The sequence below is a fragment of the Amblyomma mixtum genome, chromosome 2, assembly GCF_055824585.1.
Source record: "Amblyomma mixtum isolate Tamu chromosome 2, ASM5582458v1, whole genome shotgun sequence".
NCBI classification, from domain to species: domain Eukaryota; kingdom Metazoa; phylum Arthropoda; class Arachnida; order Ixodida; family Ixodidae; genus Amblyomma; species Amblyomma mixtum.
Genome location: NC_143013.1, coordinates 100,909,156 through 100,923,638, shown reverse-complemented (window position 1 = coordinate 100,923,638; position 14,483 = coordinate 100,909,156). Strand labels below are relative to the sequence as shown.

Here is a 14,483-nt window from a genome sequence, read left to right as displayed (position 1 = left end):
TTCCGAGGTAGCACCAACGGAGCGTTCGTGTCACGCGTGCACTACCTGGCAAAGAGCAAGCGGGAAGTCAAGTCCGCCTGCTTGATGAACGCACAGAGGCTCACCATTGTTCTGTCACGGATGCGCGCACCGCCGCGCGCCCACAGGAGCGCTTCGAGACCGTCCGGGGTGATACCCAGAGCCCTGTAGGCCGCGAGCATCTCGCGATGGTCGCGCAGTTGCTCGTAGAACAAGAGAGCGAAACCGAAACCGAAATCCGGCTAAGAGCTACCGCTGCCTTGTCACGTGAGGGCCTTTTTCCCATGATGCTTTCCACTATATTTTTTATGACTAGGCTTCAAGATTGTGACGTCATGCTCCCTCCTAGTTTTTTCTTCCTCCATGCTGCAAAGTAACTTCCATACGTCACAAGGCTGTGTTCGACTCATCGTCCCACGTGCTCAAAAGAATGCGCTGTAGTAGCCAGCTGCGCTCAGAATAACTGGTAAATGAGCTGCTGGGGTGCTGCTGTAGGTGCGCGAAGCAATGCAGTCTCTCTCCATCTGATCGCGTACACGTCTCTGTATAAATACCCTTATTATATACTTTAGAATTGCGCAGTGTGTGCGCAGGTCGGGATTAATGTCAGCGCGTCCAGGACGTGGACATGGTTCATCAGAGGTACCAAATCTATAGGTACGTTAGAGACAGCGCCCACCTACCATGACCCGGCCACTTTTGGAACTCTGCGGAGCCATGACCGCTTTTACTGAATTCCTTGGAACTGACTAACTGCCATGAGCTTACCACTCATTGCTGGTTGCCTGACATAATTCTTGTCCGAGTGTATCATGCTGCTTTTTTTGAAATTTTTACAAAGTTGATTATTCCTAAAGCTTTATTCTTTAAGCAGTGCTGTATTTTAAAATGTATCTTTTGTGTGTGTGTGTGTGTGTGTGTGTGTATGTTTAGGGTATGTTTGCCTTTCTACAATGGTTTTCTGTATTTTCTCTGTAGACCGCATCATTTGCCTAATTTATTGTGTACTAGATGTTTGTTCTTCTTTATGATGTTTCCCCCCTACAATAATGCCCCAGTGAGGGCGCTGTAGGTACTGTGTATAAATAAATAAATAAATAAATAAATAAATAAATAAATAAATAAATGGCGGCCATCTCATGACCACTGTGTTGTAAAACTTCGGGCCTTTATCACGCGCGTGAAGACTCGGTGAACTCGGCGACCTTGATCACTTAGCGCGAGCTAAAGCTCTCGCTCATGCTCACGCTGCGCAGTGCGCACAGCACGTATAACACCATATGCATATTCAGCGATTCTGTACGAAAGCATTTTTCAACGGGAAATAGTTTACGAACACAACATTTCATATATTGCAAGATTTCACTTTAGCAATCAATATATCAGCACATCCCCCCTCGGCAGGCTTGCATGTTTTGCTGTTTACGTTTTTCCTATAATCAAAAATCGTCTAAAACGTTCCCCATTGGCTTTCTATGGTAATCTTAGCAACTTTATGGGAGCGATTAAAAAACTTTAAAAAAAGGTTTTGCTACGCAGATAGGAATAATGGACCGTTACCTTCAATACTTCAACAACAGTACCTTCCAATAACCCAATATTCGAAATCCTTCTCCAAGAAATCTGGACTTGAGTGCACATTCGGATTTCTCGCACGACTGTACCGGGTGTTCCAACTAAGATGTTCTGAAATGTCTAAAATGTGTTTTTTCAGTTAGAAGGGCATTTTTTAGACAGCATTGTCAGCGGTGTAGCGCATCAGAATACAATTAAGACGTGCAACTACTAGGCTTGTTTACTGAGTAGTTAACTTTTCAACTGTAACTGTTTGTCGCCTTATCTAATGAGTGGCGTTTAGGCCATCGCAAGTAATACCCATATCAGCTTTTAAAACTTCGAAACCGTAGTTAGCCTCGGCACTGTGACTCAACAAATTTCGGCTACATTGGGCCAAAATACACGCACTTTCGAGAAGCTTGCAGGCAAAGCAACCTCTCCAGTGGACTTAACTCGATGAAATAGCCAAAATTTGTTGGGCCTCAGAGCCGAGGGTAACAGCGTATTCGAAGTTCTAAAAACTGATATGGATATTACTTACAGTGGGCAACACGCCTCTCAATCAATAAGAAGACTGACAGTAATAAATGAAAAGTTAACTACTCAATATTAGTTAACCAGCTTACCAGTTAGCAAGTCTTAAATGTATTTTGATGCGCTACACTACTGACAATCCGGTGTCGAAAAAAAGCGCTCTTCTAACTCAAAGCCTATTTCAGAAGATCTTAAATGAAACACCTAGTAGATTGGTAGACCGCGGACGGCCCAAGGTGCAGAATATGATCGAAGTATGCAAGTGGAAAGACCAATTAAAGCCCTAACTGTAAGCCCAGACATTCTACCACCAGCCAGACTGTTTTCACAGCGATAGCTAGGTAAGGGGAATTTCCGCCTTCACGGCGTAGTATCAGTGGTAGAACACAGATACCTCACTGACATCCCCACTCCGACGTCACCAATAAGCATAATGTGTACACTTTTCCTGCTGTGTGCGTGCACTTAGCGCCAGACCAACTGTATACGAAAAGGTTACGTCGTATAAGTACCGTCTTTGCCAGAAAGCAACCAGACAGTGATTCGCTTACCACTCGCATAACGTATAGCCCTTACTGCTTCTCTAAAAATCAAAAGGTCTTGAAAAGTGAGTAGAAGGGCTCTCCTCGCCTTAGGGATTGGGGGTGTCATTGCTTGGAGGTGTCATAAGTTCATAAGTGCACCACTACACATATTCGTATGAAGTAAACCATGCTATCTCGTTACCTTTGAAAAAAAAAAGTCTTAAGGCCACAGCGTTCAGCTGCAGTGAAATTAATGTTCCTAAATGCTCCATGCAGCGGATCACTCAAAACACAGGTCAAGCAGGCAGCTCCTCTACCGCGAGAAGAAACCTTCAGCTAGCATTTCAAGGTCATCCGCTCTTTAATAGTGGCGTAATAGCTCTGTTATACGGCTGAAGCGAAACGCCTATGGCCTTAAGACTTTTGACCAAGACTGTACATCATAGGTTTCAGTCGGCCTCCATCGCCAGTGCACACGCCACAGGCAAGCCGAATACCTCGGGCCCGCCGATCCAGATCGGACGCGCGGCTAGTACAGAAAATCTCGATTTCACGTAATCAGTTTATTCAGTCTGCGATTTACTGCAGGCTTCTTTAACGTAGCACTTGGAGCTTTGCTAAAATGTATTACAGCGCATTCCTTCGCACTTATCATCCACTGAGCCATAATAACGTCCTGCTCAATTACAACACATATCATCCGCCTGCCTGTGTGTAGAAGCGAACGCTCAAGCCCGGCTTGTGGCGGTCCCAGCCGCCGCACACGTATTGGTACATGTCCTGGCACGGGTCCGCGCCGCGGTCCATGCTGAGGTCCAGGATCTCCTGCAGCTGGCCGCACGAGTCTGCGTCGCACCGGACGGTGTCTTGAGCGGAGGAGTCGTCTTGGTCGCCGACGAAACGCACCAGGGATGAGGACCTCCTGTGCCTCCACAGCATCACCCCGGCCACCACCAGCGCGACGACCAGGGCGGCTGAGCACAGCTCGCCGAAAGTCAGCGGATACTCTGCCTCCAAGGCGCGTGATGGGCGCCGAAAGGCGTGCTTCTTCGCGGTGGTCTCCTTTTTGACGCTGCTGTTGGGGTGGGCACTCTTCAGGCCCCTGAGCACGCGGTCCTGGAGTAGAAGCAACCGCAAGACACGTGAGCGACAGTTGGACCAAGCGTACAGAGCGGATCACACTTGTCTAGAGTACAGAAAGGGAACCAGCGAAAACAGACGCAAGACAGGAACAAAGAAGGCACACACCACAACGCTGGACTTACAAGTCCAGGACTTACAAGTCCCAACAAACACAAAACCTCCTCAGAAACTCCAAAAAAGGATGGAATGTCCCAGTCCCAGTACAACGTTTATCAAACGTTTCCAGACCATAGAGGCACGACATAGAAACACAAGCAAAAAGGCAGTGCTCCCACTAAAGGTCTAGAAACGGTTTTTGTGGAGTGTTAAGCAGCAACAAAAGCGAGTTAATGCATTTTCGTCCCAGAAATGTAACTGGGCATAACGTTTTGGGACCAATGATTTTCAACAAGAAATAAAAATCGACTGCTCGCGCTCTCTTTTCTCTCTCCTTCGCGCCACAAGCTGCGGGGAGAGAAGGTTTTGCTCTTGCACTCGACGTTTTGAGAGATGAAACGGCAGTTTCATTAGAACAGCCGAAGGAAGCGGTTAACCCCGCATCTCTGCGTTTCTCGCACGTGGGCCGTCGGCTCCGTGCTGCAGGCAGGCGGCGGCGGTCTGCATTTTCATCGCGCCGCCGGCAGCGGCGGTCAACATCTTTCCCGTCTTCTAGCGTTTTCCCAGCTTGCGCCCAACTTCAAAATTGTGTGGTGGTCCCTCCAGGCGTCTCCAACTATCGGCACTCCTCGCTGCGCCGCTGTCTAGCAGAAGTGCGGTAATGGCCTCCCGTCGCTCGCCCGGCTTCCTCGCTGGACGGACGCCATTTTGCGCACGCTTATTCGCGCTGCCCCAGACGTTCGAGCACAAGCCCCAGCGCGCGGCAGTTCTTGCTCTCGTGACTGCTCCAACTGGGCTGTCGTGGACTTCGTAGCTACGGATTCACGGAAGTTTTCCCGCGCACCTCGGCGTGCCCACACCATTCCTTTTGGAACTGATGCCGCGGCTGCGCATCACAAGTCCTTTGCGCAGCTCCACGGCCCTACTGATGCCGCTGTTCGAGGCGGCGGCCTTCGTGGCAGCGGAGTTCGTGGTAATAGGTGACTCCTCGCACGCACCCTGCATTCCTCAGCGCCTCCGACGACTGCAGCACGTTGGTGATGGCAGCGTGGCCGTCTACTACGGTCTGAGGCGGGAAGGACCTTCCGAGACCCACCACTCTCTTTCTGCGAGTGCCCATGGATTAACCTGCTCTACCAACTTCGGCACCGCGCAGCCATCCTGCCGCAGCGGTATAGTTTGTGCAGTGTTCGCGTGGTTATATTGACTCTCTCCCACTGGATTAATCGTGCCTTGATCTCGACTCCCACGCTGGACTGTGCCGCATGCGCGGTCTGCCGCACCATGGATGCAGCGCGCCACCGCACGTACCTGAGCACGTTCACCTTCCCGCCTGGCTCCAAGCAGTCTTATCCCCACACTTAGTCACAAGAAAATAAAACTCCCAGGATCGTTACGAGGGTGTAACGCGTAGTTTGAGCGCTCGCTGTGCTGTGAGAAGGCGCAGGACAGAAGCCTGCGTTTAATTTATGGTTTCAGCTGTTGCAGCCTTGTATTTCATCCCTGGGTTTCCGTAGGCAACGTCGTCAAGGTATGTTGGTTTATTTTAATTATTTATTTAATTTATTTATTTAAGCATACTGCAGGCCCTTTTCGCATTTTTTTTTTATTTTCGCCTAGTAGAACTAATATTTTTTTTCTGTTTTGATAACACGTCGCTGAAGCTTGCTCCGAGTCTCTAAGCGTGAGGGGGGTTTCAACTTGAAGAAAATCCGTGACCTGAAACTGCGTGTCTGCAGCGTACGCCCGTCTCGTCTTTTCTTTTGTCACCGAAGTTGCTCTTTACATACGTTTGCTTTTGCATGTGCATATCTGCTTTTGAAGCCCTTAGAATGCTCGTTTAAGGTGCATCAACTTTCAGCCTATTCTGTTTTACTTGCTTCATATTGCAGATTTCTCAGGGCTGGAGAAAAAAGTGGCCATCATATGCATGGCGCCGTAGTGTTATGTACACTGTGTATTAAATGGTGCATACGTTTGCGTTTGCTGTTTGTATTCATTCAGATTTGCGCCGTTGAACGTAAGTTTTTCGGCACGGACTTTCAATTCGGTCTGTATTGTTTTTCTTTGACTGAAACATGAATGCATTTTGATTGTGGTGGTGTATGGTGCGGTCGCCGGCATGGACGACAGGATGCAATTCGTGCTAAGAGCACACCTAGTAAACTGAAATTACTTCTGTATGGCGCTGCTATTTGCTCTTATATGAGCCAAATCGGGTGACTTTTTGAGTTCATATTTCCTTTGTGTGCAAAATGCTAGGACATTTCACGTAAACGGATAAGTGCAGAACGGCCGAGCCAGCACGCATTCAGACGAGTGGAAAGGTGGATTACACCACCTGTAACGTAAGTATGCACCTGAAATTTGGCACATATGTGCGCTTGGATGCCTGCAGGCTGCACGAAAAATGAGGAATAATTTTATTGAACCAGAACCGAGAAATCGAGCATTAACCTTTTGGGGCTTTTCATGGGACGCACAACTTTTTGGACATTGCTAGTTGTGGGGACGTTTTTTAGATGTGTTCGGGAAAAATGAGCACCTCCTGGGGAGATTCCAAATGTCCCGATGGGTCATTTTTGGGAGATTTTGAGGAGGTTTTGTGTTTGTTGGGGTGGACTTACAAGTCCAGTTGTAAGTCCAGCGTTGTGGTGTGTGCCTTCTTTGTTCTTGTCTTGCGTCTGTTTTCGCTGGTTCCCTTTCTTCTGCAATATGAACCAACTAGCCCAGCAGTTTGCACTCTTGTCTAGAGTGCTCGGACGGTGTGCTGCCTAGCAAATGAACTGAAATCTTTTCGCAGCTTCTGTGCTGGGGGTAAGGCGCTGCTGCCTGTGCGTTCACGTCTCTATTCGGCTGTTCTCCAGCGCAAGTATTATCAATGAAAGTCAATAACGGCTTCATAATTTCTCTTCATCCCCCCCCCCCCCCCCCCCCCCCCCGAACGGCACCTTTCCAGTGCTTTAGACAAGTGTGATCGACTCGGTACGATTAATGGTCTGATCCAATATGTCTCCAACCTGGAAGAACAACATGAATGCCAGCTTGCTGACGGGTCGCAAAGAGTTACACAGCAGTAGATAGTTAACCGCGGCATGACGCGGCCGTCGCGACGTACCGTTCAGTATAAACAGTGCACAGACTCAAGTTCCATACCTTACAATAATTATTTATGCTCGTCTACTTACTCTCTCTTCCCTCTCTGTTTCGTGAACTATCTACTGAGTTTCCCTTTGTTGTAACCGAAGGAAGCTCAAATTGAAGTGACTTTTTCTAACATCTATCGAAAAAAAAAATACATGCACTTTAGAAAGCAGGAAAGATTGTTTTTTTCTTTCTATGTCCTTCTGCCTTCTTATTTCATTGGGCTTGATTGTTTTTCCATTCTATGTCCTTCTGCCTTCTTATTTCATTGGGCTTTGGACTTTGTTTCGGAGCTTTTTTTTTAGTTTGGCTCGAAAAAGTTCAGTTTGAATGGACAGGTAAAGTTCTCGTAAAAAAATTACGTGTGAGTTTCCTTCCTTACTCCCTGTGTAGATAGAATAAGTCAGCCACACAATTTTTTCCTTTTCTCTTTTATGGTGTTTTCGTCCTCCTTTCTACTTCGTCGGTGTATACTCTTAGTCTAGGTGTGTGTTTTTTATTCAAAAATTTCCAGTTTTGTTTTACTGTTCAGCGAAGGAAATGCACACTACCTTCTTTCCTGCGTCCTCGCGGTAGCACAATTACATGATTGACGAAGAGTTTACCACACAAAAGCGAAAGCAGTATACCGCTGCTTACTATCGGTAAAGTCGGTATGCATTAGGATACAAAGGCAGTGCAATGAACAGCTAATCATGGACAGCATGCTCGATCGCATGCTACACTGTGCGTGAGACAACGAGGGGTGTAGGTAAAGCATGGCAAGCTGTAGGTAAAGTAAAGCAAAGCTGTAGCAAGCTGTAGGTAAGCTGTGGCAAGTTTTTTTTTTTTTTTTTGCACCAGCATTTAAAACAATGGCGTTATCTACCATTAAGTTTTAGGCTTCTCCTCACAACACCAGAGGAATGCAGAGAAGCTCAGTGGGACGTCACAGACTGTATCATTTCAAATTTCCGCTGCCGTCAACCACACACTGCCGTGCATCGTTAGACGCTTCCAAACAACGCTCAGCAGGCTTAGCCCTCGATGATATTTTTTTGTTCATTGAAAGCAAGTCTTCATGCTTTGGAAATGTACCGGTATCGTAGATGACGTCACCTAGCGCCCCCAACTTGGGGTTATGTACTAAGGCGAGGCATGAAGGACGCCGAGATTTCAATCGGCGATTACGTCACCATTTCAAATTCTAGCCCAAAAAGACTTCGCACACTTTACCTGCAAGTTTTACCCATTCGACCCCTTTAACCTCGTCGAATTCTAAATCTTCCGCAGTTGTCCTTTAAGAATAGACGGACCTCGACGCCTCTTAGTGACATTTACTCGAAGACGGGAAGCCTCCGAGAGAAAGAAGCGGAAGCTTGACGCAAACCGGCTTCGGGGTTAAGTGACACCAGTTTAGTCTTTAAACAAGGGCCTCATACCTGGAAGCTGGCTCCGCTCGAGTCAGGGGACCGTGGCCGCCGCTTCCGCTGCTGGTCGCGGCGGCGTCCGGCCATAACCAAGTCGAGCGAGGTCTGCGTGGGCGTGGCCTCCAGGGGCGCCACCTGCTGGCCCTCGGGGTAGCCCAGCAGCGAGTCGTCGGTGCTGGCCGTCACCGGCGATGACGACGACGAGACGTGCTCGTCCTGGCCGGCTGCAGGCACTGCCGGTGACCTACCACTGCAGGAATAGCATTTGAAGATATCGCCCCATCCTCAACATAAAAGACGTGCACACAGGATAGACATGCAGAAACCCCAGCAGTGGTCATTACGACTAAAATCCTGTGACCCATCTTTGCACGCTTATTCGGACATGAACAACCTTGGCTAAGGCTCCAGCAATTATTGGAAAGACGCACTAAAACGCTTCCATTAAAGAGTTTAGTGCGTCCTATATTCGGTGCTGTTTTCTCTGAAGTCCTCCTGCTTTGTCAACTCTACCGAAGCCATTACGTTCTAAGCCAATCTGCAATGACGTAGTGATGGCTTTAGTCAGATACAACTGAAGAACAGAGCGGCAGATGCCCCTCAAAGAAGGCTCTCCATCCAATGCCGTCGACAGATTGTAATGACGTTGCTGTTAATCCCCTAACCCGCTGGTGTGATATCGCAGGCACCTGGCAGGTGCAAGGGATTTAACTGCAGTGTCATGCCATGGGCTGATGCCATTGACTGGAGGCCCTACTTTGAGGAGCATTTGCCGCTTCATTCTGAGTTGCGTCCAACTAGCGCGCTGTCTTTGCCCCTTTATGTGCCATGTTCCCCAGCAGCCACACCGCCGCAACCAGTTTTCACAAGAGAACGAAGTAGTGATGCAAAACTATCCGAAAACTGACTATCGATAGTATCGATAGTTTTTTTTAAATTATCGATAGTGTAAAAAACTATCGATAGTGCTGCTATCGATAGACTATCGATAGTACTATCGATAGTCTATCGATAGCAGCACTATCGATAGTCTATCGATAGTATTACTACCGATAGTAATACTAGCGATAGTGTTGCTATCGATAGTATTACTAGCGACAGTACTGCTATCGATAGCAAGACTATCGATAGTGAAACTGTCGTTGGTAAGACTATTGCTAGTAACAACATTGATATTATGCATTTGTTGGCCAGCGCTATAACCAAAACATTTGCGATACCTGATTGGTTTCACGGTCTCATGAGGCTTAACGTCCCAAAGAGACTCGAGCTATGAGGGATGCCGTAGTGGAGGTCTCCGGTTAAATTTTGACCAGCTGTGGTTCTTTAACGTGCAGTGGCACAGTTCGGAAAACACCTGGAACTGCATCCGATGAAAGAACAGCACAAGTTGTTCTGGCTTACATGACAATATCGTGAACTGTAGATGTCGTCTTGCTCACGTAACCGCTGCAGAAATGCTTTTTGCACACATGCTTCGCAAGTAGGACATTCGCACGCCAACATTTTACCCAGAAACTTTACGTAGGGAACGTCTGCAGAGCTCGGTGACGCGTAGGCCGCGAAAACGGGCGAGTGCTGTCGTTACTCAGACCATCAACTCCATACCACACACTCAGGAAGCCAAGTTTAGGATGCAGTGGGTACGCGTGGTTGTTTTGATAGAATCGATAGTACTGTTTATAACAAGTAGTATCGACACGGCTATCGATAGTACTATCAACAGAACTATCGAAAGTACTATCCATAGTACTAACTCTCGTTAGTACTATCGATGGTAAAAAAGACTATCGATAGTTCGATAGTGACTGAACTATCGATAGTATCGATAGTACTAACGATAGTTTTGCATCACTAGAACGAAGCCCAATGACCGCCCACGTCATGGTGTAGAGCCATTACTTAATTCTTTGTATAGTCGGATACAACTTAAATCTGCAGTGAAGCTCCGCCCACATTCAGCCTCCGCGCACAGAATTCCTCCACGACAAAAAAGTAGCCCGCTGCTTAAACGTTTGTTGCGTACACAAGCAGCTTATCACAAGCAAAAAACTATGAGCTCTAGAATTTTGATACGTGGATTGTTTGATATAGGCAAACTTTAAAAAACTGATTTCGTTTAGTGTTGCGATTGGCCGGCGGAGTAGTACAGGACGCCACGAACCATGCCCAGTGTTAGCAACGGCTGTTTTTTTTTTTAAGTTGTATCCTAATATAGTTAGCATTTCTTTTTGTGCACCTGCCTGTGTCCCATGCCTTTGAGTTGGTTCGCTTTATGTCGCGTCGAAAATCGCGTACCAAAGCGTTACAGTTCACACGACGCCACGTGAGGCCAGCACCATTAACCGCCTCCAGCAGGAGGTTTTTGTGTCTGAGAAACCCGCAGGTCGGAACTAATTGTCGCTTCTGTGTAGGTCACTGACGGGAAAGGGCCATTCCGCCTGTGAAAGCATGCGAATAGTTCCAGCCTTTGGTACAAGCAGTATTAACCGTCTCCAGGCTTCACTACTAAGGCCACCTATAACCAAACGTCTTCATCATATCAGAGTACCATTGGCAACAAACCTCAATTTAACAGCAGCCCCACGCCTGTGACACCACTGACGACCCGCGTGGAGTATCTGATAATCCCGTTAAAGCAGTCAGTGCGAAGGACCCTTTAACCCTGCACCAAAACCACCGTGAAGGTTAACATTTAAAGCGAAACAAAGACGCGGGGACGTAAGAGAGAACCACAGTACGCACTGCGACAGTTTTGGAAGATTTCATTTTAGACGCGCCAGTTCTTGTCCTCGATGCTCTTCGTGAAGTTGGCGAGAAACTATAAGAATTATTTAGAAACATGGAAAACCCTCGCAAAACCCTCACAATATCGGCGCTACATGTCAGATTTAAGGGAACAGTCGGTATAAAAGGCCGGACGGATTTTGAAGGAATTCTGGCGCCAAAATGCAGCCGAGATACCCACGTGGTTCTACTGCTGTCGCTACGTTGTTATGAACGGGATGCACACCAGCCGAAGAGGAATAAGGTGCAGATTCCATCGACCGGGATGACCACGTCGGCTACAATAGCAGTGGCAATTTCGACAGGTCGTTTGACCCCACCAGGAAAAGGATGACTGGCTGCGCTCCCCGATCCCAATAACGTACACCGTACGTCAAGTTTTCAACGCCACATGGTGAGCGTTTCAGCCGCATTGGTGGAACACTTATGGTATCCTTGAAGCCATAAATATGCACGCTGAGGAGAGCCGTGGTCCTCCCCTTTGACGTTATTTTTGTCTCCGTACGTTTTCTATAAACGGCGCAAAAGCGAACCATGTTGACTGAATGCCCCGCCGTCGTCGGCGGCGTTGTCAGCGAAAAATCCCCGGAGAAGCAACCTGGGCTAGACACCTAGGCCACGTGACTTTGTGGCGTCATCACAGCCTGCCCACCGGACAGTGAGAAAACTGTCCACAGTGGCAGGTGGCAGTTAAATTAAAGGCTGGTCGCGAGAGGCTGCTCGCAAAGAGCGACCTGGGTCGTACATGCCCCATCGGCGCCAGCACCTGCCATCGCAGGGCAGCGGTGCATCGCTTAACCGTTGCACCACTGTGCCGGGAGTGGCATGAGGACTCCTAAGGACCTATGAATGTAAAATCGAGAATGACCAGTTCTGAATGTATGAGCATCGCTATGTACCGCGTCATACCCTTAAGGCGGAGCTTAAGTGCGAAAGCACTATTGGCCTCATAACCTGGAAAATGCAGGTGTGTGGTGAAGACTCTGAAGCTAGTCACGTGATGCGGTAAATGGCGGAAATAAGCGAGACAATGTTTGGCGATGGCTATGCTGGTTCCAGGTGGGGCCAATAATTGCAATGGCAATGACAAAGGCCTTAGGTTAAGGCTTTTATGGTAAAGGACCTTAGTTAAACGGCCTTTAGGGAGACCGCCTTCAGGGTAAAGGTATTTATGTCAAGGGCGTTTATGGTGAAGGCCTTTACCAGGAAGGCATTCGCCCTGAAGGCCAACCTTTGAGATAAGAGGCCACTAGGCTAAATGCCTTTAAGTCAAAGGCATTTATGGTTCAGGTCTTTAGTGTAAATGTCTTATGGTCAAATGGTGCTTTCACATTCACATCACGTAAGGACCTTAAGTGCGCATCCTAACTTTTTGACTGAAGTTGAAATGCCTTTAGGTCGAAGGCCTTTATGGTTAAGGCCTTTGGTGCAAAGGTCTTTAGGTCAAAAGATGCTTTCACATTCACATGACGTAAGGACCTTAAAGGAGTATAGGCACCTAATTTTGGTGGCATGTTTTCTTATCTACAATGATGCGGAAGACACTACTATGCATGAATCACCGCTAAATGATTTATAATTGAATTTCTTTCTCGAGCTGTTTCGGTTTCAGTTCAACAGCGGACCATTTCCGTCAGGCTTATAGGTCACGTGAGGCGTGAAAAAAATAGCAATAAAAACGTTGATTCTATATTTGTTGTGATTCCGACTCTTGAGACAAGCCGGCTCTAGCATTGTAGTGAATTAAAACAACAAAGCAGCGATTATATCGCAGTTTTTCCATGCCTCACGTGACCTATAAGCCTCACGTTGACGTCACAGTCATCGTTCGGCTGTTGAAATCGGAACAACACGATAAAGAAATTCAATTGTAAACTATTTAGCGGTCGTGGAAGAATACGACGCGGTAATCCATGCATGATGATGTCTTACGCATTACAAAGCAGGAAACGTGCACCAAAAAGTCGTGTCTATACGCTTATAAGTGCCCACTTTAATTTTTTTTTTTACTGAAGCTGTACATAGTTCCGCAAAACATTGTTAGCAAATATATAGCTTCGACTATATGTGAACTCCGAGCGCGACGAGCATCAAGGCTGAGCACCTTAAAATCGTCAACGTGACCAATTAAATACTTTCACTCGACGCACAGTGCGACATGTCCAAGTACATTCGGCGAGAAACGTTGATGACAAGGACTGACCTGCTGGTGAAGGCTCTTCTAGCAAAACTTGGAGTTAACTTGGTTGGTGTTTCCTTACTGCATTAGCTCCTCTGCGTGCCGCCGACGCTCCTTTTAAAGGGGTTCCCGCCGTCGAAGCTGAATGCAATGGCAGTGTATTGCGGCACAGTCCATTACTGGATACGCGCTAAAGAAGATCCGGTTCCCAGCTGCGGCAGTGGCTCAGTGATTATGGTGCTCGGCAGCTGACCCAAAAAAGCCGGGGTTCGACCCCGGCCGCGGCAGTAGTCGCATTTCGATGGAGGAAAATGCTAGAAACCCCGTGTATTGTACGACGTCAGTGCACTTTGAAGAACACCAGGTAGTCAAAATTTTCCTGAACACTCCACTACGGCGTCCCTATTAGCCTGGCTCGTTTTGGGACGTTAGATCCCATAAAACCAAGAACCTAGTTCCGTACCATCCGCACCAGGAAAATGTTATCTGTAAAATGGAAATAACGAAATGCTGGTTTCGTGGCCAGGGAGCGACCGCTAGGGGCACTGTGGTCATTTCCTCTGTTACCTGCATGCCTGCGCTGGCAGCCGCTCCTCCTCTCCTCTGCCCCTTTAAACGGCCCGACTGGATCAAAACCGCCTATATTTTGCAAAGTGCCCGCACGTCTTCCTCGCCCGAACAACACATCGCTATGCGGCGGCGACGATCAGCGTCCAGTCGGCCCGTGTTCCCAGCTCGGTGGTTCGTGGCGTGACCGCTTCCTGCGCTTTTTGAGAGCTATAGGGGCTTTTACTTGGGCGTGCCCGCTCAGTGGGATATCTTGTGTCCCGTCTTTGTGCATGTGCGCTTTGTAAATGGATAGTAAGTGTCACGTGATGTAAGGTTATAGATACCCGTGCCCTCGTCAAATAAAGGTTGTTCAGCGTCAGCACTCGAACAATGTGCCTCGTCTCCGCTGCTCGGGATTCGTCCCCCCTACACGCCCTACACGCCACTCGAGAGATGTTACAGGTGGCGTGCTGGCCGGTAGAGCAGTGAGAAACGCCACCGCTACGGCGAAAACGGAGGAATGGACAACCGGCAGGTGGCAGC

The 14,483-nt window shown here is 48.0% G+C and overlaps 1 protein-coding gene across 1 annotated transcript; it reads right to left on the bottom strand.

The window, feature by feature from the left end:
• Window positions 1–3,329: 3,329 nt before the first annotated feature.
• Window positions 3,330–8,668, bottom strand: LOC149360308 (uncharacterized). The gene is made up of 2 exons (XM_089567828.1): window positions 8,438–8,668; window positions 3,330–3,749 (listed from the first exon to the last, which is right to left on the bottom strand). Exons 1-2 carry the CDS (start codon window positions 8,510–8,512, stop codon window positions 3,330–3,332), a joined length of 495 nt encoding a protein of 164 aa, XP_089423954.1. The 5' UTR covers window positions 8,513–8,668.
• Between the last annotated feature and the right edge of the window lie 5,815 nt (window positions 8,669–14,483).

Coding starts and splice junctions, on each gene's coding strand:
- LOC149360308 (XM_089567828.1), bottom strand. CDS start 8,512: ATGGCCGGACGCCGCCGCGACCAGCAGCGGAAGCGGCGGCCACGGTCC. Junction 3,750..8,437: donor CGAGCGGAGCCAGCTTCCAG/GTATGAGGCCCT, acceptor CTTCTACTCCAG/GACCGCGTGCTCAGGGGCCT.